This window comes from Notolepis coatsorum, assembly GCF_963971535.1.
Source record: "Notolepis coatsorum genome assembly, chromosome: 1".
Classification (NCBI taxonomy): Eukaryota; Metazoa; Chordata; class Actinopteri; order Aulopiformes; family Paralepididae; genus Notolepis; species Notolepis coatsorum.
In genome coordinates, this window is record NC_140165.1 from 220,184,444 (window position 1) to 220,209,218 (window position 24,775).

Below are 24,775 nucleotides of genomic sequence, written 5' to 3' on the forward strand. Positions count from 1 at the left end.
ATGCTTGGTAAGGATATTGATGTGTTGAACACGACCGTCTTATTTGCTGCAGACAATGTAGATCATAATATTCTAACAATTGATGGGAAAGGGACATTTCATGGGATGGGCATGATAGCTGCCTTGACACCAGGACAAAAGACAGACCAAAGGATTCCGAGGTTCAGAATTAATGAACTGAATCTTGTGCAGAGGTCAAAAGTTGTGATAATAGATTATCACTTTGCCAAACACCTTTGCAGAGACACCACATTTAAAGAACTTCCAAGACTCGCAGAATGTAACAAGATGGTTGATCTGCTTTGGGAGTTATCATTCAATTTCAAACAGCCTGCACCTGGTTGGCAGGGGATGATGCACATTATTCATAAGGGAGATGAACATCCAGGGCAGTCTTCAGTGAGATACTTACCAATGATAGACATGTACTCCGGAGACAAAACATGCATTCTGTCAACACTGGAGTTCATTTGTGGTCTGGCATCCAAACACCACCTTGCCCCAGTAGTTACATTTGACCAACCCCTATATTGGAAAGCAGCAGAGATAATCCTAGATTCACCACAGTGCAGTCACCTCAAGTCCTTTGTCCTGCTCCTAGGAGGATTTCACACATTTATGAATTTGCTAGGAGCAATTGGTACACTGATGGACGGTACAGGACTTAAGGACATTCTAGGGGTAGTCTATGGGGAGAACTCAGTAGCCCATATGATGACAGGCAAATCAGTTCAGAGAGCATTCCGTGGCCATCTTCTGGTTGACAAATGTCTTAACCGCATGATAATATCAGAAATGGTAGATGATAGTCATGAATTTGCAGCAATGGTTGAACAGTCTGAAGCAATGTATACCTCAATAGTTAAGGGTGAAATGCCATTGGAAACAGTGTTCACATCAGAGACCCTCATTACAATAAATGAAGAGCTGGGAAAAAGGAAGATGGAACTGTGTGCTAGATCCAAAACTAGTCAGTTGTGGCTAAATTACCAACACATGTTAGAAGTTGCTAGGTCACTGATAACAGCAGATCGCACAGGTTCCTGGCTTTTGCACCTACGCGCTGTTTCTGAATGCATGCCGATATTCGCTGCGGCTGGGCATTACAATTACTTGAAATCGGCACACTTTTATGTCCAAGAGATGAGTCAGCTTCACATCAACCACCCAGATGTCTTCAGACAATTTGAAAAGGGTTTTCATGTTATCCGTCGCAGCAGCCAATCATGGGCAGGCCTCAGCTCAGATCTTGTAATCAAAACAACATTGATGAGGTCATTGAAGACTACAGGAGGGATGACACATGGAAGTGGAATGACCGACAATCAGAGATCCCTTTGGACAATGTCAAAGGGCATAACATCAGAGTATAACACCGCAATGCAGGAGTTCTCAAACCAGACATACACAACATCAGAACAGCACAAGGATTCAACAGAGGCAAGGATGAAAAGGGATGCTGCTGACCTGGAGAAGATCACTTCAAAACTTGCTATATGTTCACCTTTCTCTCCAGACTCTTCTTTAAGGAATGTTGTTACAGGTGTTGTCGCTCAGGATGGAGTGAACGTGCATGATTATGACTCTGTTGGACGCAACATCATGCACAAAATGATCGGACAGCCGGCATTCACATTTTCATTTAGTAGAAAGGATAAAGCCATAACCCTTGGACAAAAATCGTCTATCAAGGTTGCTCCTGATCGAATCATTGATTCTGCACTTCTTTTTCAACGTTTCCTTATTGTCTCCCAAACTGGAGAGCTGTCATTGGAGGAGGTTATGCGTTACGAACTCAGTCCTTTCCCTCCTGCCCTCTTTGAAGCCGGAAACGTCTTCCGCAAAGCTGATAAACCACAACTAGCGCACGCAATCTGTGATCATGCAAGTGATGCAATCCTAGATTCTGTACCAGAAACGGAGCATTATGTTCTTGATGGTGGTTCACTCCTTCACCGAATACAATGGAAGCACGGACAAAGCTATGGTAAAATTGCACAGTCATATGCAGACTTCACCATCCAACATTATGGCTCAGCTACAACCATTGTGTTTGATGGCTATGAGGATGGGCCATCCATTAAAGACAACACACATCAAAGAAGAGGAAACAATATTCATCCCATTGTCAACTTCACTGCTGAGACAGAGTTCTCAGGTAAGAAGGAGGAGTTCCTGTCAAGAGATCTGAATAAACAGAAACTGATCCACATGATAAGTGATGAACTGAAAGAACGGGATTGCACTGTGGTCAATTCACTTGGAGATGCTGATGTAGACATAGTAAGGGCCGCAGTGGGATCATCTCTTCTTCACACCACGACGCTGATTGGAGAAGATACTGATCTCCTCGTCTTACTTCTTTACTATGCACAGAGAGATAGCAAGGGCCTTTATTTCAGATCAGACAAGTCGAAAGCTGATGGCAGTTTTAAAGTGTACGCCATAAACCATTTGAAAGAAGTACTCGGACAGGATGTGTGTTCTCAGTTGCTGTTCATCCATGCTGTGACTAGCTGTGACACAACTTCCCGGATCTTCGGAGTTGGCAAAAAGACAGCATTCCAAAAACTTGTAAAAGGGGATCCTGTCCTTCAGGCTTGTGCCAATGCATTCACTGTACCAAACCAGACAACAGATGTGATCGATGACCTTGGGTGCCAAGCAATGGCTGTCTTTTTTGGTGGAAAGTGCACAGATTCGCTTGCAAAAATGAGATATAACATTTTCAGCAAGAAGGTTGTCTCAGCTTCATCAACGGTAACGCCTGAACGTCTACCACCAACTGAATCTGCTACCAAATTCCACTGTCGTAGAGCATACTACCAGGTCATGGTCTGGATGGGAACAGATGATGGTATAGATGCTCTAGACTGGGGCTGGAACCTGCAGGACAATAGATTTGTCCCACTCATGTCAACAATGAATGCTGCTCCAGACAGTCTCTTGAAGGTCATTCATTGTAACTGTACCACTGCCTGCAAGACACTTCGCTGCTCATGCAGAAAATATGGACTACCTTGTACTACTGTCTGTGAACCATGTCAACTTCATGAATATGACAATCCACATAACAAGTTTCTCCCAGAGGATCCTGAAGATGATGATGAGTAGGCCTAAAGACCACAATAAGTGGGTCATTTATTTTGTGTTCAACACCAAAGCCAGCTTTCTAGGTTGAATATAATAACCCATTTTAATTTTAGCCAAAATAAGCTACAGGCAGCCATTTTGATGATGCAAATGATGCATTCCTAGCAGATATATTTAGCTAGATATTTTGCTCGTTATTAATGTATAGAGGTGCCAGAATCAGTTTATAAATCCTTTAGAAATGTTTTCCCATTTGAGATACAGGCATTCTAAGCTCCCAGTCGTCATTTAACACCATTTTGAAAATTAAGCCTCTTCGGAAGGTGTATTTCCCTAAAACTTTAGTATGTTCCTAAGTATGTCTAGGGGTACTTGGGGTACCAGAATCAAATGACAAAATCATTTATATAATTTTTATATTGACATATATATAGCCATTTTAAGCTTGGCCAGCCGCAATTTTGGACGCCATGTTGAAAATAAAGCCTTTCTGAAAGGTGTATTCTCCTAGATTTTTAGTATGTTAGTGAGCATGCCCAGAGGTACCAGAATCAGTTGAGAAATCCTTTGCACCATTTTCATAATTTGAGATATAGCCATTTTAATCGCCCCGGCGCCATCTGGGACGCCATCTTGGAAATGACGGCTTTCGGAGGGGTAGATTTTGGTCGACTTTTAGTATGTTATTTAGCATGCCCAATACTACCAGAATCCATTGAAAAACCTTTTGTATCAATTTTTTTGGGGTTAAACCATATATTGACTCGCCTATGGGGGATCTCTCAAGTGGGGCCCTTAACAACAGTCAAACGTGCTTTTATTTTGAAAGTGACATACCGTAAGCAGCTTCGCTATTTTCGCTGGCTTCACATTCTTGGTGATGGCCAGGTTCGTGCTGCTGCTGACGCTGGCTTGTTGGGGCGTTGGACAGGCAGAGGCCAATGATCTCGTGAAATGTTCCCATATGCTATTATTACAGCATGGACCCTCGTCCTTTATGGTTATTGTAGATTTTAGTTTTGACGGTGGATACATGTGGAGAGGTTTTTCGTCACTGTGCTCATTTTAAACACAACACAATGGACCGAGTGAAGAGCTCCATTCAGCAAGTCCCGAACGCTATTCCCAAAGTGATCAGGCGAACCGGTGGAGCCAACAGTTTGGAACTTGAGAAGGAGAACTTTGAGCGAGGCCAGGTGAGCAGCACCGCTCTGCACTGGGCCCCCCGGGGGGCATGACCCCCACAACTCGCACCTTCGCATGTTTTTCCGCCCATTATAGAGACCGGCTTGGAATCCGCTTTGAAATGCACACGTCTAGCGGAAGATGTGTCAGTTATGTCACTTATGTCAGGATATTTACTTTAATGTTAGCGTTAAATATATAATAGCGTAATAATAACGCGTCCAACCGTGCATTATTTCCATTTGCCCCAAGAAGGATCTGCAGCAATTGGTTGCAGAACGCGTGTAAATACATGGCACACACACAAGCATCAGTGTTATATATTTCGACACCATAATGAGAATGAAAATATTTGTAATCCCTTCTATTGTTTGTTGGTCCGGTTAACATGCCATCTCGTCCCGGTGGATCCTGAATGATCTAGGCATCGCCGGTTATTCAGTATTTCAGTGGCTGATTGATGTCCATTACACGGTGCTGTCAATGTGTCCCCTGACACAATAGAGCTGAAATGTAGGTCAAAGGCCTTTTGAGGAATGCAGATAACGGTTGTGTGTGTTGCCTGCTGTGTATTGTATAGACCCGAGCCTAGGAACAGCAAAGATGCATGTAGGGTCTCTTGAGCGGCATAGACTAGGGGCTGCTGTAAAAACAGCTTTAGTGACTATATGAATTGACACTATGAATTGAAAATGGGGGACCCTGATGTAAACAAGACACACGTCTTTCTCTGGTCTGCACCCCCTTAACAATTGTGTGTATTGAGCCGTAGCCTACTGTATTGTTTGTACCCATTCTGCAATCTGTTAAATAAAGTTTTCATTCATTCAGTGTCCTACAGTCCGTGGCCTGCGTGAGTGATGGTGCGATGGGCTCAGGGAAGCGCTAGTCTTATTAGACAGGCCGAGGGGAGGGGGAGGAAGCGTTCTGTTTGTTTGTTCGGCCCCCTTTGATGTTTGGAAGGTGATGAATTATGAATGCTCGTATATCAGACTGGAGCATTTTAGGAGCAGAATGCCTGTCCGGTTAGCGCATGCTGCTGCTTCCTGCCCGCCTGTCTGGTGGTCTGGTCTTCCCTCCCCTCTCCTCTCCCAGACCAAGGCAGAAGGGAGTGGGAAAGTAGGTCAGATGAATCAAGCTTTGCTAAATTGCCTCGCTAGTGCTGTAAGCTTTTGCAGTCAGGCGAGCGAGAGGCTCCCAACCAACCTGCTTCTCCCATTAACTGCTAAATTAGTCAACGCGGTCCACATTGAATGTGCAGGGCAGGTTTGCTCTGACTCGTAGGTTGCATGCATATCAGCCCCCCCCCCAACTACTAGGACAGTAAAGTGTGGGTGGATTATAGTCTGTGACTGTGAGGGACGCATGCGTGGCTTCACGTGTCGCAAGCCAATCCTGGTCACTAGGTCAGTCAGTGTCAGGCTGTTGTGAGATCCCATCCTCTGGACGTACGTCTGGGCAACAGTGTCATCATCAACAGCGTAAACAACAACAACAATATAATTCATGCACACAGTTTCACTGTTTCTCTCATGTTGACTTGTTGCGTCCAGTTGTCATATTGTAACATGTAAAGCAAAAAGGACATAGGAGGGAGACTTTGACCTTCTGAAAGCATTCAATAGTCCAGTCTGTCCGTCATGACTCTGTAGTGAAGGAACGCTGTGTATTTGGTAATCCAACACGGACCTGCTGGCGCTAAGATGCTCTAACAAGCCGAGACACGTTCAACTCTATGATTGTCATTAGTTACTGTTGAATGAAAGGCCGGCTGCAGTGACATAGCCTATAGTCACTTATTTTGTTTTTGACTTGGAGCCAAGGCTCACCTCCAATAATCGAATTAAATATTGCTGGAATAGGACCCCCCCTCCCTTTTTATTTATTAAAAAAAACTTTTATATTAAGTTTTTATTTGTATTACTGGATAGGATTCAGGATCCTGTTGGCCTTGCTGTTTTTGTGGTTTATTTTAAACTGGGGTCCTAAATCCGTTGCTGGAATCAGGTGCAGGAATCAATGAATCTGCTCTGTGCTTTGCAGGGATCAGCCTGGGATAATCTCCTCTGATCTATTGTGCTCTAAAGCTGCCTAAATCTGCTGGGTGGTTGGCTTTCACCTCCTCTATAGACAATCAACAGTCTGGCCCTCTCACAGGTCTCTAGACAAACACTTAGCTCAATGTTCCTTATATTAATTATATAGCCTTAGGACTGGGTGTTGTGGGAAAAAATATATTATCACAATATTCAGGTACCTTTTTAGATAAGGATATATAACAATATCTGCTTTAGGTATCAAAAAGCACACGTTAGGTTATCCAATTGATGTTCGCCATATTAGATTGCATGGTAATGTGAAGTGTGAAACGGTATAAATATGAGAAACAACATAATAGTCTTCTTACTGGATATTGTATTTACAAGTCACAGTAGAACAGTCATAATGTGCTTTTCCAGTGTTTTACCTACTCCACCACTGCACAGAATCTAGGCATCTTCTTTTGAAAGTGGTTACCAGTGGTTACAGGCAGCCATGTTGGAGGAGAGAAAAATACACACATTTTCCGTGCAAGGCCTCTATTGAAAGCGTCCAGCTCTCTGACTCCTGTGAGTCCTGTGCTGTGCTGAGTTTGGTAAACAACCAGGGTGTGTTCAGAATCCTCTCTGTCATATTGCCCACTGGGTTATAAAAAGCCAGATGCAGGCAGGCCAGCCAGGGCCCAGATAACGTGTAGGGCTTTGCGTTTAATGACATGTTTCGTCTCATAATAGCAGCTGACTCTTTAATTTAGTCTTGAGATTGAATCTCTAGCGTGGTGGTGTGCTTGTTGTTTTTCTTTTTACTAGCCTTCTCCCAGGAGGCATGGTATTTCTCTCTTGTATACTGTTATATCACCAACATCGTACCAGCAGTAGCCTACCAACATTTGTCTAATTTTAATTTTTTTTTTCTAATTACAACCAGAACCTGTAACTGTTGTTCAAAAAAACATATGCTTTACCTTCAGGCTCCTGATAATTCAAAGGGTTCAAGTCTTTCCTAGATTGCGAAACAGCAGTGTGGTTGTTTTTCAGTAACCTTTCACTGCAGCTGGCATCTCGAGATCATCTCTTCAGCAGTGGTGCAGTGTGCATGCGCATAAATGTTCCCTCGCGTGCGCACAGAACAGCTCTGACCAGCATTATGATTAGAATGATTATTATGCATAATTAGTAGACATGTTCCTATACAAACATGTTTGTATAGGAAATTACTAGTTTTAGTTTAATTTTTGTAAATATTGCCTTGAAATAGAGAAGCTGAAAAAGGTAGCAGGATGTAGCATTCAATAAAGAAATTATATTGTCAATTGGAGCGGCTACGTGGCGTAGTGGGCAAGGCGCTCACCACGAATGCGGAGACGCTGGGCTCGCCTGTTCGAGCCCAGCGCTCCACATTGCTTTCAGTTTAGCTGGTCGTTCATACTAATACACATTGGCTGTATTAGGGGGTGGGAAACTGATGGGTGGGGATCGGGCGTTGTGGACAGCGACTCCTACAGGCCGGTTGGTGCGCCTGCGCAGTAGAATCAAGAAGTGTCGGGGGCAGCGTGAGCCTCCCACGCGTTACTCCTCGCCACTGAGAGATCGAGCTGCGCAGGTGAAAAGATGCGACTGCTGTTACCTCAAGTACCGGAGGGGACTTGTGCTATGTATGACTTAGTCCACATTGCAGCCGGCTTGTGGGAGGCAAGAAACAGCGTTCGTGACAGGGGAGGGTTGAATTGGATGATACGAAATTTGGATGGGAGAAAAATATAGAAAATGGGAGAAAAAGTGGATAAAAAAAAAAAAAATTATATTGTCAACAGATATGGTTGAAAAAATAAACAATGTTTTAAATGTAATTGTAACTGAGGGGTACAATTCCCTGACTGTATTACTAGATATGATACTTACTACCACTACCTTTGTACTTAATATTCGGCCACCCAGTACACGGCATAAATATATTATGATGAACACTGTCACGTAGATGAAACGGATCCAACACAAATGTACGAATTAGAAATAGGTCTTTATTTCTACACAGCGATGGTGTGTAGAGCAAGCACTTAATCAAATCAATCACATTTATGAATGGGAATTAGTATGCACTTTTATGGCAAGAGTATTCGTTGGTATATCAATAGAGAATGTCCAATCTCTGAAGGCGCAGGTGGTACATATACGACCTGGAATAGTTTAAGGAATAACAGCAATGATACTTTAATGATTATATACTGGATACACTAGGGGGGGTTAATCCGGTCGCTTGTAAGCCGACAGGAGTAGGAAGGGGGGGGGGGGTAGAATCCGGCTGCCTCATCCGGCCAAGGGTATCCCAGGTGAACCCACTGTAGTGCCGTTCAATGCGCCGGCGATCCTTGGACCACAGATGAAAGCAGGTGGACTCTTTGTGGGCCGGCTCTCTCCGGTCCACGGAGGAGAGACGTGAAGCGACCTCGTCTTGCAGAGCGTCTCCTCACCTTGCGTCCTCTCCAGGGGGGGGGTTCCAACACACGGCAGTGTCGGGGGTCTTTATCCATGGAATAATCAATGTATACAAAGCATAATCCGTGCCTGGGAAGGCGGGCTGTCGTCGGTAGAATAATCCGGTATACAGGTCCACTCGCTCGTCGGCTCTGGGGCTCCTCGGGTGCAGCTTCACGTGGGGTCAACCACCCTGGATAAGCAGCCAGTTCTCTGCCCGAAACGATGGGGTACTGACTACGGTAGTATTCTCACCGCACGAAGCACTATATATTAACAGACTATTATTAGCTTAATAGACTACGTCCAACTCGACGATATAGTGCCAAATATGACTATTCAAATATTAATATACACGATGTCTCAATACCGATGGTAGGCGAACTTGGCCTTACTCCCACACGTGGCGTCGCGGGGAGGCTTTACGTCTGTGACTCTATTGGAGGGTAAGAAACTGGACTGAAAAGAAAGTCCTACTTTAGTAGCGCAGTATATATACGCACTATGAACAAATAGTCCCATTAGTGGTGCGGTAGTCAGATTCCTACGCGGAACTAGGACTTGTTCGTACATGTGGAGCGGTACGTTTGAACTGGGTCTGAGGGGTATGGCAGCCTGGCACCAAGGTCTCGACCAATAGTAGAATGGAGACTATTATGGGATGTTCAGTAGGCTAGAATGGATATTCAATGCATATTGTACAAGGAATATACAAGGGATATCAGGGAATATTAGAGAATATACAAATACAATTAAATATATATATATAAATAAATATATATATTCGGTTTAATCTGGCCCTTCACAACAGCCACCCCCTGATTGGTCCCAGACCTAATCAGTTAAACAGAGACAGATTAATCGCGTTGTCTATTTACACATAAGGGTTTGCTGTAGGGGTCAGTCAACTTCACAAAGTCATAGGGTTATAGGGTCATGGTCATCATCGATTGTGTCTGGGAGTCGGGGCAGTTCTATGAGCCTCGCCACGGGACGGGTGTAAGTGCGACCCTGGACAAGCACTTCAGCTGCTCGGACCTTGCCGTCGGCACCGGTGATCACTTTGCTTACGCGGCCGGCCGGCCACATAGCTCTGGGCAGTGATTGATCAATAATCATGACGACTGTTCCTTCTGTCAAATTGTCTCTCTCCTTTACCCACTTCTGGCGGGTCTGTAGAGACGGTAGGTAGTGCAGTAGGAAACTGCTCCAAAACTTGTCGGCTAATACTTGGCTGTACCTCCACATTCGTCGGCCGTTCGCTTCTTCAGGCCGGTACATTGTCTGGGGTAATGCAGGATCTAGCCGCCCCATCAGGAGTGTGTTGGGGGTAACTGGGTCGATATCCGCCACATCACTGGAGACATATCCGAGGGGCTTCGAGTTAAGTACTCCCTCAATCTCTGTGAGGACTGTCATTAGGACTTCTTCCGCCACAGTCTGGGCCCCAAGTACTGCGTACAGGGCTGTCTTTATGGAGCGCACTTCTCGTTCCCAAGTGCCACCGAAGTGGGGTGCGTTTGGGGGGTTGAATTGGAAATCAACCTGTGCTGGAGCGAGGTGGGTCTTAAGTTCTGGGCCCATAGCTTGGAAGCTCTCTCTCAGCTCTCTTTCGCCGCCTTTGAAGTTTGTCCCATGATCGGACAATAGGGTAGACGGTCTTCCCTTTCGTGATGTGAATCTACGGAAGGCCATAAGGAATGAGTCTGTGCTCATGGTCGGGAGAAGCTCGATGTGTATCGCTCTGGTGGTCATGCATTTGAATACAATACCCCACCGCTTCTCGGTTCCTCTTCCTTTCTTTATGTGCAGCGGGCCAAAGCAGTCCATACCCGTTGAGTGGAATGGCTTGTCACCGATTCGGAGGCGACATGGAGGAAGGTCAGCCATCCTTGGTATGCTGGGCTGCGCGCGCCACTTGCGGCAGTCTAGACATGTTCGCTGGAAGCGTCGTACCGCCTCTCTTCCTTGTAGGATCCAGTAACGACGTCTGATTTCCGCGAAGACTCTTTCTGCTCCTGCGTGATGTACATCCTCATCGTATTTCTTTATAATCAGCTCTGTGACCTTGTGTCGGCTGTTCAATACGATCGGGTATTTAATGTCATCCGGTAGATTGGGGGCTCTGCGTAGGCGACCACCCATTCTGATGAGGGTATGAGCGTCGCTCTCGGGGGCCAGATGAATTAATCTGCTGTCGGATGGGACGGGCTTTCCTCCCTGTAGACAGGCCAATTCATCGGGGAACGAGTCTCTCTGGGCTCGCTGCAGTAGAAGCAATTCTGCTTCCTCGTAGTTAGCTGCTGACATATCAGCGGGGGACTTGCACTCCGGGTGGTACCGCAGGAATGTTCTTTGTTGTGCACTCTCTATGGACGTGCAATCGTCTATGTTAGGGTCGGTGGAGGCTACGGTGCTCAATCCACAGAACACAGACTTCTTATTTTCCACCTCCTCTGGACTTGCTTCCCTCGGGATAGGCATGGGCCACTGTCCTTCTGGGAGTCTTAGGAATGCGGGGCCGTCACTGTAGACATTGCGACGGGTGAGGTCATCCAGGGGCATCCCCCGGGTGATGACGTCAGCTGGGTTCTGTTTTGTATCAACGTAGCGCCACTCTGTTTCTCCGGTTAACTCTTCGGTTAAGTCTTGAATCTCGGTGACTCTGACTCCCACGAAGACTTTGTACTTGCATGAGTCCGATTTGATCCAGGCGAGTACCGTCGTGGAATCTGACCACAGGATTGTTCTAGACACCGGTATGGTGAGCTCACGTTGGATGAGCGTGGCTAGGTGCGCTCCGGCTAGAGCTGCGCAGAGCTCTAGACGTGGGATAGATTGTTGCTTGCGTGGGGCTATTCTCGAGCGGGCGAGGACAAATGCTGTGTAGATCTCTCCCCCCCTTTCTTGGGCCCGCAAGTAGGCTACTGATCCGTATGCGACCTCTGAGGCGTCACTGAAGACGTGTAAGTCCATTTTACATGTCTCTGGCCTCACCGTGGGTGGGAAGTAGCTTCGGCGCATATTAACGCCTGGGAGTGAGTGGAGCTCCATCTCCCACTCTCTCCAGGTGGATGCAAGGTGTGCGGGAATGGGGTCGTCCCAGCCCTGGTCCTTGTCCCACAATGCTCGTACAATCATTTTTGCCCTGGTGGTGTACGGTAGAATACATCCTAGCGGGTCATATTGTCGGGCGAGTGTTGTGTACACACTCCGTCTGGTGGTCGGCGCCGCCGCCGGCCTTCCCTGCTCCGTAGTCAGGGGCTTGTGTCTGTAGTGAAGCGAATCTGTTTTGAATCGCCACACCAATCCCAGGGTCATCTCCTGGGCTTCTCCCGGGATTGTAGCCATCCAGGTCTCGCTGCTGGCTGCCTTGTCCTCGGAGGAGAGGCTGCGCAGTACTTGCGGATCGCTGCTGGCCCACTGCCTGAGATCAAAGCCGCCTTTGATCAATGAGGCGCGGAGTTTAATCAGGAGAGCCTCGGCTTCTTCCTGGGTTGAAAGGCTTTGTAGACAGTTGTCTACGTAGAAGCTGTTCTTTACGCTGTGTCGGACCTCTTCGTCCGCTGCTGGGTCCTCTGCTACATGTTTCTGTAGTGCAAATGTAGCACAGCAGGGGCTGCACGTCGTTCCGAAGGGGAGGACTTCCCATTGGTAGATGGCTGGGTGCTCATCTCCTGGCTTCTCTCTCCATAGGAACCGTAACAGGGGCTTGTCCGCCTCTACTAATCTCACCTGCAGGAACATTCCTTTAATGTCCCCGCTGATGGCCACCTTTTCCTGGCGGAAGCGGAGTAGAACGCCGAGTAGGGAGGGGCCGAGTGTGGGACCGGGCAGTAACTCTTTATTCAGATTTTGGGATCCGATCTGGTAGCTGCAGTTAAATACTATGCGGTCTTTACCGTTGTGATGGACCTTGTGGTGAGGCACGTACCACGATTCAGTGGTCTGGTCAGCCTCTTTAATGTCCATCTTTGTGACGTGTCCCGCTGTGATGAGCTTCTCAATCTCAGCGCGGTATACACTCTCTTGGGCGGGGTTCTTGGCTAAGCGCCGCTCCGTGTTCAGCAGGTACCGTTCTGTGGCGTCTGTCTTGGCGTGGAAAGTAGGCATTCCTTCTCGCCGCAGGAGTGGCGTGGCGTATCTCAACACGCCGTTGACCGGGACTCTCTTGGTCCCTGTCTCGAGGAGGTGAATGGCGTAAATGTCATCTTTAGAGCGAATGTCTTTCTTTCCGTTCTTAAAGGGCATTTGTTCCAAGGTCCATAGCCGCTCTACGTGTTGCAGGAGTGCGGTTTCTCCCTCTGTGACTCGGGAGTGGAGACATCTAGTGGCTGTACTTCGGTTGAGAGATTTGGCGAGCGGGCCTTGGAGAGTCCATCCCAAACGGGTCTCGACTGCTGCAGGACAGCCTCGGGGTCCGGTATGAACCCGGTCTATCGGGACAATGAGGTCTGCATGGTCGGAGCCTATCAACAGGGTCGGCATAGCATTGTCTATGAGCGGGATCGGTAACTTGCGCAGATGTGCATATTTCTCCATCAGCTTGGCGACGGGGTATGTGTACCGCGACAGTCCTATTTCTTGGCTGGTGAAAGCGTCTGTAATCTGGTACCGTCGCTCAGGCTGGCCGCTTGCTGCGATAGAGAGAATGAGACATTCTCGCCCTTTATCGTCTTCAAATCTCGTCTTATTGTCCGAATTGTCATTTGGGTTTCGCTTCCCCGCAGCCCTAGCTGGGCCGCAGCGGAGGCGAGCAGAAGGGTCTTCTCTGACCCGTCATCGAGGACGGCGTAAGTGTCCAGGACTTTATTCTGGTAGCTTAGTGTCACACGCACTACTTTTAGGAGTACTCGGGCTCCACTGCTGCTGGCGGGATCGATGTACATGACGCTCGCTTTGCGGCTGGATGGTGCGGGTGAAGGGCGCCGTCTGTTACTGTCGTGAAGTATGTCCAGATGGGCTCCATCGCACTTGGTGCACCTTTTCTTTAAGCGGCATTCGGCTGCCATGTGTGAGCGCGCACAGCGAAAACAGCGCTTGTTGGACTTTATCCATTGACTTGCTTCCTCCGCGTTCAGCTTGGGGAAGGAGTCACATTGCGCTAGCCAGTGTTCTTTCTCACAGTAGGGGCACACTATCTTCCACTTCTCCGTTCTGGAGGGGGTACTGTGGCTCCTGCTGCTCGGTACTGACTCCGATTGGTGCATCACGGTCACCGATCTTCTTCCATCATTTAGTCGTCTGGTTCCTTCTCTGGAGCCAGGGGTGCTCCGTCCGAATGTATCTAGCCGTAGGCTGCTGACTTCTCTCGCCAGGAAGTCTGCTAGATCGAGGAGGTTCGGTTCGGGGCCATTCGGGTCTCGGTGGTCCCTCTGTCGCCTAAAACGCTCCTGTCGAGCGGGCGGCAGCTTCTCCAAGATCCTTTCCACATTTGAGTTGGCGTAAAGTTCATGCCTTCCCTTCTCTCTCTGCGCTCCCAACATCCCTACCAGGGACTGCACTCTGATGGACAGGTCGTCCAGTGCTCGATTGTCTATTGCTGGGGGTAAGCGGTCGATGTGTCGGATCTCCTGGATCACGTAATCCCATATGCGCCCATACCTCTGGTCCAATGCTACCAGCGCTGCTGTGTATGGGGTGGTGGAAGTCGCGTAGGCGAGCGCTATATTATGTGCGCGGGGTACCTTTAAGTGCTTCAGTAGGATGGCGTATTTATGGCGTTCATCCAATACATCCACCAACATGGTCTCCAGACACATGCGGAGTTCTGTATACTGGGCCCGGTTCTCTTGGGTGAAGTCGGGTACCATAGGCGTGCCAATGTATGACGCTGACTGTGGATACATCGGCGAGCGTTGGGGGAGAGGCCTCCTAGGCGAGTCTCCTCCCGCTCCTTGGTATGGGCTGGTACCGGCAGTGTACCATGGCCCGCTTGTCCAGGTGCTGTTCCTCGGTGCGGGTCGTGCGTCGTGCTCACCCGTGTATAGAGTCGGGGGTCTGTAGCGCAGCTCCGCGGGAGTATAGCCTGGGCTGTACCGGACCTCCTGGTCCGGTAGAGTACTGTGCTGTCGTCGGGCGTGGTTCTCCTCCTCTTCCTCTTCGTCTTCAGTTAGGTCATCCAGTGCTTGTAGTCTCTGGTTTAGCCTCTCCACAGGATATGCTGCTCCTTCCCGGTTGCTAGGTCTCGCTTGGACCGGTGGGGGGAGGTGGTCTGTGGGGGGTATAGACCTCGTCTGTTGGTCAAGTTCAGGGTTGTTTACTCGGCTAGGGGATGCCGCCCTGGAGGTGTGTCTAGACGAGTTCCTGGAGCCTCTGGCGGAGGGAGGGGGTGTTGTCCGTCTGATCAGCTGTTCTATTAGTTGCGCTTGCTGTCTGTCGCGCTCTGCGTCCCGTAGAGCACCAGCAGCTGCTCGGTCTCGGGCCACATTCTCTTCTCTTTGAATGCGTCTTATTTCTAGACGTATATGCTCTTCTTCGCTCCGCTGCTGGATCTGCAGTCGGTCGCGTTCAGCAGCGGCGTTCAGGCTGATGAGGAAGGCCTGCTGTAGGGTCCTCTCTGCCTCGCTGGGAGAAGGCGGTTGTATAGGGGAGCCTTCCCTCGGGGTAATCCTTGCGGAGCCTTGGAGCTCTATCTCCACGGTGCTCTCCCCGTCTTCTTCCGTGCCGAGTTCTCTCTCGGTAGCGTTGTATTCCTCCCGGGACTCATCGGGGACTACTTCTTCAGTACTGGCGGGGTGTGAAGTCATGTCTGGTTCCCACTGGTCCCCACCGTGAACTTGGTCAGTTACATTAGAGCCCGTAGGGGCCTCTATGGTCGGGGTAGTCTGGGCGTTGGGGTTAGACATACTTTTACTTTCTAGTTTTACCGCGTTTACTGTTAGTAGAAGACTAGGTTGTTGACTGACAGCGTAAGCCTCTAAGTACTGAGGGAGCCGTCGTTCGCGCTGCGGGCGTTGGTTAGGAGGATCGTTTCTGGAGTGTTCATCATAGGCCATTTCAATATTAATAACACTATATTAATATTACACTGATTACCCTCCGGCTCGAAGGACCAATTGTAACTGAGGGGTACAATTCCCTGACTGTATTACTAGATATGATACTTACTACCACTACCTTTGTACTTAATATTCGGCCACCCAGTACACGGCATAAATATATTATGATGAACACTGTCACGTAGATGAAACGGATCCAACACAAATGTACGAATTAGAAATAGGTCTTTATTTCTACACAGCGATGGTGTGTAGAGCAAGCACTTAATCAAATCAATCACATTTATGAATGGGAATTAGTATGCACTTTTATGGCAAGAGTATTCGTCGGTATATCAATAGAGAATGTCCAATCTCTGAAGGCGCAGGTGGTACATATACGACCTGGAATAGTTTAAGGAATAACAGCAATGATACTTTAATGATTATATACTGGATACACTAGGGGGGGTTAATCCGGTCGCTTGTAAGCCGACAGGAGTAGGAAGGGGGGGGGGTAGAATCCGGCTGCCTCATCCGGCCAAGGGTATCCCAGGTGAACCCACTGTAGTGCCGTTCAATGCGCCGGCGATCCTTGGACCACAGATGAAAGCAGGTGGACTCTTTGTGGGCCGGCTCTCTCCGGTCCACGGAGGAGAGACGTGAAGCGACCTCGTCTTGCAGAGCGTCTCCTCACCTTGCGTCCTCTCCAGGGGGGGGGTTCCAACACACGGCAGTGTCGGGGGTCTTTATCCATGGAATAATCAATGTATACAAAGCATAATCCGTGCCTGGGAAGGCGGGCTGTCGTCGGTAGAATAATCCGGTATACAGGTCCACTCGCTCGTCGGCTCTGGGGCTCCTCGGGTGCAGCTTCACGTGGGGTCAACCACCCTGGATAAGCAGCCAGTTCTCTGCCCGAAACGATGGGGTACTGACTACGGTAGTATTCTCACCGCACGAAGCACTATATATTAACAGACTATTATTAGCTTAATAGACTACGTCCAACTCGACGATATAGTGCCAAATATGACTATTCAAATATTAATATACACGATGTCTCAATACCGATGGTAGGCGAACTTGGCCTTACTCCCACACGTGGCGTCGCGGGGAGGCTTTACGTCTGTGACTCTATTGGAGGGTAAGAAACTGGACTGAAAAGAAAGTCCTACTTTAGTAGCGCAGTATATATACGCACTATGAACAAATAGTCCCATTAGTGGTGCGGTAGTCAGATTCCTACGCGGAACTAGGACTTGTTCGTACATGTGGAGCGGTACGTTTGAACTGGGTCTGAGGGGTATGGCAGCCTGGCACCAAGGTCTCGACCAATAGTAGAATGGAGACTATTATGGGATGTTCAGTAGGCTAGAATGGATATTCAATGCATATTGTACAAGGAATATACAAGGGATATCAGGGAATATTAGAGAATATACAAATACAATTAAATATATATATATAAATAAATATATATATTCGGTTTAATCTGGCCCTTCACAACAGTAATTGTAGATACATTGTAGTTACAATTTCTTTAATTGAATTAACTTAAACTAGAAAAGTAAATACAAATAAAGTTAACAATGTAACTTACAGTTACAGTTTACAGAAGGACAGTTTCCTTCTGAAGCACAACTTAAGAAATGTATCATCCTTCCAGTCGGGACCATTTGTCACATAGTGAGAGGTTCCACAGCTCAAGCAAACCCCCACCAATTGGTACAGGGTTTGTATTTTGGTTTTGCTCTTCTCGTTCTTTGTTATGATATTGTTATGCAAAGACAAGTAGCCAGGTGAGTACCGGTACTTGGCGCTAGGGTTGTCACGATACCAACATTTTAGTTTAGATACTATACCAATATTAATTTTGATACTTATCGATACTTTCGATACTTTTCCTCCAAATCAGGGAAACACTCTCAGATGTCATTATTGTTCTTTATTTTAAAACACAACAATGAACAATGACAAGAATAAATAAATTAAATTAAAAGCAATGGCATTCAAAATGCTGGAGAACTTTTTTTGCACTCAAAACAGTTGCTGTACAAGGTTTCTGAACCCAGCTTTCTCAACTGTATATATGTTGGAACTTGTCCATACAGATGAACTCTGCGACTGCCCTGTTGATCCTTTTATCATCTTTGGACTAATTTGTGTACTTAATATGCTGCTCAAAAAAAGCGGAGGTTAGGTTGCTTCTGAGTGGGGGGAGTCACTCTGTGAGCCAAATGCAGCAGACTTCTGTAGTTAAAAAAAATTCAAGGGGTAGAAAAAGAATGGTTGTATTATTATACATTTGTCATAGCAGAGGGCCTAATTAGTTTGAGATACCATAAGTTACCTAGAAAACATTTTGATGAGTGAGACTGATTATAGCCTATCATAATCTAGAACTAGGTTATGTCATATTGTAGGCTGTTTAACAAAAATAAAATAGATTTCCGTTGTCTTTAATACAGTATGTATGAACCATTAATGGGCAATTGTCAAATGTCTCTGTATAAATCACGTTTGTGACTAAGCCATAGAGATGCTGTGTTTACTAGCTTTCAGCACGGCAGTTTAGGCTATGTATAGCTTATTATTAGGCTTTTCAATTTATTTTCTATTCTTGCGAATAGCATTGTGGACATTTTCTAATGCTCGTATAAGGAAATGTAGTCACGAGAGCTAGCATAGCTCGTCCAACGAATGTTGGCATCAATGACATGACTACAGTACTGATAGGAGCTACTGTAGCACGTAACGTTAGTTATCACAACCATCGACAATCGCAGTGAGGATCTTTATTGATTAACGTTAGCTAGCTAGCTTTAACTAGAATTATAGTTCGCTAGCTATATAAGCTAACGTTAGCCAAGTTTATTCTATGCTAAATGTGCTAGCTAGCTAACGTTAATCAATAAAGATCCTCACTGCGATTGCCGATGGTTATGATAACTAACTAATCGCAGTGAGGATCTTTATTGATTAACGTTAGCTAGCTAGCACATTTTGCATAGAATAAACTCGGCTAACGTTAGCTTATATAGCTAGCAAACTATAATTCTAGTTAAAGCTAGCTAGCTAACGTTAATAAAGATCCTCACTGCGATTGCCGATGGTCTAACGTTACGTGCTACAGTAGCTCCTATCAGTACTGTAGTCATGTCATTGATGCCAACATTCGTTGGACGAGCTATGCTAGCTCTCGTCTCAACTAGAGTTTGTTGTTCTTCATTCCAGAAGGTTGCTTCCGGTAAACTAGCGCAACGTCACCACTGACAGCAGCGCTGTGCTCCAATAGGAAGGCATTCGCATGCATAAATGAATAATTTTTTTTAGAGTACAGTTTTTCCCCAAACGCAGTATTGTATCATTTTGAACACTCTAGTACCGCGGTACTATACTAATACCGGTATACCGTGCAACCCTACTTGGCGCACGGCACGACGAGTCGAGTGAAAGTTGTGAACGCATTTTTGTGTGTGTGCGCATGCTTCTGCTCAGAAAGGTGGTGGAACGGCGTGGTACCGCGTGGCATGAGCACTGCACCCCTGCTCTTCAGGCTTCTAGCTATGCGCTTGTGCCTGAACCACAGTGGTTCGGACCAATCACCGTTCTCTGAGGAACTACTGTCGGCTATGGGCAAAGAACCTTTTAAGTGCAGGCCCTATTCCAAACCGTTTCAAAGGACGACTTCCCAGATGCCTGACGGTGACCATGTGGCGGGTCAGGTTAACCAGGGTGAGGTTAACCAGAAGTGTTTTTCCCCAATGATATTTATCTCTGAAATGATAGGAACCATAATGACTATGCTCGTTGCAGGGTTCCTCCAATCAGCAGCCACTTATCCTCTGGTGGGACACCAGGTCTCCGGCTGGGACCTCTATTGTGGGACACTGAGTGACACCACAGTATGTCTTACATAATTAAGGTCTCTTAAATTTAGAGCCTGGTCTTGCTTGCCAGCTTCCTCCTTTCCTCTACTTTCCCAGAAAGTGTGTGTGTGTACTCTATGTGAATGAGTGAAAAAGTGAGTGTATGTGTGTAAGCAGTTACATATGCTTACCGCATGTGAGTGAGTCTGCTGTCTGTCTGTCTGTCTGTCTGTCTGTCTGTGTATTATATGTGTGTGCACACACATATACACATCCATGCAAATGTGTGTTTGTGGGTGGGTGGGTGTGAGTGTGTGTTTCCGTGTGCATATGTATGTGTGTCCATTTGAGTGTGTATGTTCCTGTGTATATATATGTGTGTGTGTGTGTGTGTGTGTGTGTGTGTTTAAACTTTAGACCTAATCAATGCTCTCCCCTTGTCTGTGCCCCCTGTGTGGTGCCCCGGCAGCTGTGGAATTCAGGGGTGGGGCTTTGGGGGCGGAGCTTAGCCCCGGCCCTCAGGCACCAGTAGGACACAGCAGGGCCAATCCAGACAAGCACTTTAGTCTCTGTCTCTCTCTTTCTCACTCATTCTCTCTCTCTCTCTTTTACTGACCAGGTCTCTCTCTCTCTCTCTCTCTCTCTCTCTCTCTCTCTCTCTCTCTCTCTCTCTCTCTCTCTCTCTCTCTCTCTCTCTCTCTCTCTCTCTCTCTCTCTCTCTCTCACACACACACACACACACACACACACACACACACACACACACACACACACACACACACACGCAGGACGAGCAGGGGGACAGAGGCCATTAAAAGCACTGAGGCAGCAGAAACAGCAGGCGGGTGGCCTCATTGCATTGAGCGACTGTAAATTCATATTGCTGGACTGGACATGACTGGCAGGTCACTGAGTGACTGTAGATTCATATCGCTGGACTGGACATGACTGGCAGCCGGCAGGTCACTGGGCCACTGGATCACATCAGATCACAGTGGCATTAACAATAACTTTTTATATGGACTGGATTTTAAAGAACCATAACAGTCTTCTTGAGATGTGGGTTCCAAGTCATTATTGCCTTGATACAAAAATCAAGGCACCCTTCTTTTTTCATTATATTTTACTGTTACTTAAACATTTTAAAGTCATTTTCTGCTGATTCGCCACTGCCATAGGCTTCCATCCAGATGATTGTGGACTTTAGGAGGTCGGGGGCCAGGGACTACAGTCCCCTCAGCATCGACGGGGCAGCGGTTGAGAGAGTGAACAGTTTTAAGTACCTCGGATTCCACATATCTGAGGACTTGACATGGACCACACACATTGACAGTGTAGTGAAGAAGGCACGGCAACGCCTCTACTTCCTTAGGCGCTTAAGGAAGTTCAACGTGAGCGGAGCTAACAATATACTCGTTATCACCATACATAACGCTTATATTGAAACACGTTGACATTAGGGCCGTTCTTTCAACCTAAAAGTGCACTTTCTTCAACCTCAAACCTAAATTCCTTAGCAACCCGTGTTACCAAGTAACAGATCACAGAACGATAGCCAGTTAGCCAGCACCAGCCAGGTATCAACGTTAGCTCCCGGAACGATAGCCAGTTAGTTAGCACCAGACAGGTATCAATGTTAGCTCCCGGAACTAGGGATGCCCCGATCACGCTTTTTGCCACCGATACCGATCACCGATCGTCGTGAGCCATATCGGCCGATACCGATCCGATACCGATCGTTTTTGATTAAAAGAAATTAAAATTTATTTTATATAATTTTTTATTTTATTTTTTTATAAAATATATATATTATATAATTAGACTTGTACTTGTATTATCTGCGAGACATCGCCACCACGCAACAAGCTCCACTGTCTGTGTGTACTCTAGTAGCCTCCAGCTACGGCCAGGATTCTCCGGAGCTGCAGCTGGACCTATACTCGAGTAGCCTCAAGCTACCGCCAGGATTCTCCGGCGCTGCACCTGGGAGAAATGCGAGGCCCTGTGCGAGATTTAAACGCGAGCCCCCCCCCCCCCCCCCCCCCCCCCAAAGGTTAAAAAAAAAATATATATATATATAATTTTTTTTTTTTTTCATACAGTCAACATATTCTTAAATAATAGCGCTGCCCGAGGCTGGGCATGATACAGTCAACATATAGCAAGAGAGAGAGCGAGAGAGAGCTCCCGTTCTACAGTCAATATACAGTGTACAGAGAGAGAGAGAGAGAGAGAGAGAGACACATTGGAAAGAAATTGAAATGCTATTTGGCCCTAAACAGAGAGTACACAGTGGCAGAATACCTGAGCACTGTGACTGAAGATCCTTGACTAGGTACAGACTCAGCGAGCACAGCCTAGCCATCGAGAAAGGCCGCCATAGGCAGACTGTGTGTTAGAAAGAGAGAGAGAGAGAGAGAGAGAGCATGTGTGTTTGTCGTGTGTGTGTGTGTTAGAGAGAGAGATAAGCAAAGATATTCAACTTTTAATGGAAGAACAAAACAGAAGGAAAAGATAACTTCACAAAGGCAACATGAATATACATAGATCCAAAAGGACAAAGATCAACACTTAAATCCAAAGAGAAGAGGGTCTATACCAGAGAAAACAAAGCAGCAAGGAGCCAATGGCCGACATCAGCTAAATAGGCTAGCCAGATACTGACACCAGGCCACACACAGCTTTGGCCAACGGCCCAACGCTACCCAAGCTACACAAACGACCAAGACAATTCACACACAGCACATGTCGTATCTCCAAATGTTGTGAAGTAACATATGTTTTGCCTGGAAAAAAACATCGTTATTAACAAAACATTCGGGAGGGGAAGGAAGGAAGAGTGGGGTAATGTCATTACATTTTCATTCATCTTACCTGCACCAAGGAACGCAGGGCGAAAGGCCGCAACACAGGTCTCCACGTTGCCGAAAGGCCTCTCGCTGGCGGGACAAAAAGAAGCTATGGCCGGAGCCTTGTCATGGTGCAGGCCCGACTACATCTTCTGTCAAAGATGATGTCGTAGTCAGAGTGCCAGAACCCCCTGCTATTCTCACGGCTAATGTCAATGGTCGTAGCACAAGCTAACAGCTAACTCTAGGCTAACTGATAGCATCAAACTAACGTGCGCAGCCGGCAGCTAACGTCGTAGCTAAACAGCTAACTGGCTAACAGTTAGCTCAACCCGGCTATCGCTAACCATTAGCTAACGCAGAAGCAAGCTATGCGGCTACCACTGAAAAACTGTACAACATGAGAAAAGCAATACAGGTGCTGACACCAGGCCACACACCGTTAGCTACTAGTACTACAACAGCTAGTCGGCCAGTTTGGCTCCAGAGAGAGAGAGAGAGAGAGAGATCCACGGCGGGAATAGAATAGAGTGCATTAAAAACTCACCAAACGTCCAAGAGGATGGAGACAACCGCGTGGAGTTGACGAAGTTCATCTGCCGAACGACCATCCTCTTCATCTTGGCTGCACGCGCTGTCTCTAGGTTAGCTAACGCTAGTTAGCTTTTAGCTAAGCTAGCTACTAGCCGACATCATCATGGCTATATCCCGACTGAACCACACTTAATATTATAACGTAGCTAAAGCTAACTAGCTGTCCCTGTCTTTAGCCAGGATGGCTAGCCTGACTGAACTGTCTAACATGCAACAACTTTCATCTTCAGTCCATCTGCCGAACGATGTCCTCTTCATCTTGGCTGGCATAAGCTCCAATGCTGCACGCGCGAAATAGTCAGACGGCAGTGATGGGTCGGTCATGAGCGACTCGTTCATAAGAGCCGATTCATTGCCGTGAGCGTGAGTCGAATCGCTCACGTCTGGCATCGAATCAGTGTTATAAGACATTGATATCAGGAGCTATCTGTAGCTACTGCTAGCCGGATATATAACGTTAATACAACGCCTCAGTGAATTATTTAGTTCAATGGGACATTTCGTTTTTAACAGTGAACTAACTTGCACTAATGTGAGCTAACAGCTAACAGCTAACAGGTATCATACATACCTACTATACTTGCTGGAGCGTTTGTTGATGTCAGGAGCTATCGGTAGCTGGCCGGCTAGATACCGTTCGGTTAGACAATGCCTCATCATGTATTAAACTAAAAGTGAATAGTTGACTGGGTCATTTTGTAACGGTAGCTAAGCTAACGTTAGCTCAAGGAGACGCCGTCCTCCCGTGTCCCATGTCTCACTAGACTAGACCCGTCTTTACATGCGTACGGGAGGGGCTGGAGGAATGAGCAGACGCCGCACCACCGGTGTCTGAGACAGAACTCAGCGACAGCGAGTGAGATCGGGTTTGACGATCGGTGAAAATAAAGCATTATCACTGATCACCGATCGCATATTTATACTGATTATCGGCCGATAACGATCGGTGGCCGATCGATCGGGGCATCCCTACCCGGAACGATAGCCAGTTAGCCAGCACCAGCCAGGTATCAACGTTAGCTCCCGGAACGATAGCCAGTTAGCCAGCACCAGCCAGGTATCAACGTTAGCTCCCGGAACGATAGCCAGTTAGTTAGCACCAGCCAGGTATCATCGTTAGCTCCCGGAATGATAGCCAGTTAGTTAGCACCAGCCAGGTATCAACATTAGCTCCCGGAACGATAGCCAGTTAGCCAGCACCAGCCAGGTATCAACGTTAGCTCCCAGAACGATAGCCACGTAACCCTCTGCTGGCGCGTGCTGTGCACTACAATCAACTCTGTGTCAGTGTAATAGCAGTCTGTGACGTCACGGTATTGAGAATCATACCGGCGGGATCTCGAAATATCCTGGTATACCGTAATACCGTCATACCGCCCAAGCCTACTTCCCACCAAACCAGGGGTTCCCAAACTTTTCAGGCCGCGACCCAAAAAAAACTGTGTCAGAGAGCCGCGATCCCCACTATTATAGGAGGTAAAAAAAATTATAATAATAATAATATTCATTCATTCATTTTTTTTTTTTTTTTTATATAAATGGAAATGTATGGTTGAAACATGCAAACGTTCAAACGCACACACACTAATAAGCATTGGAGGCTTTTAACCAGGGCCAGACTGGGGAAATCATTCAGGCCAGGAAATATAGTGCAAAATATAGCCCCAGTCAGACCACTTTTTAAGCAG

The 24,775-nt window shown here is 47.0% G+C and overlaps 1 protein-coding gene across 2 annotated transcripts in view; it reads left to right on the forward strand.

Annotated features, from left to right (window-relative positions):
• The first annotated feature begins 4,048 nt into the window (after positions 1-4,048).
• The window catches only part of hip1 (huntingtin interacting protein 1), a 220,431-nt gene continuing 199,704 nt past the window's right edge, over positions 4,049-24,775 (forward strand). For both annotated transcript variants that reach the window (XM_084331299.1, XM_084331298.1), the window contains exon 1: positions 4,049-4,289. In XM_084331299.1, the coding sequence (XP_084187425.1) occupies positions 4,173-4,289 (117 nt within the window). In that variant the 5' untranslated portion in view covers positions 4,049-4,172. The remainder of the gene's footprint in view (positions 4,290-24,775) is intronic.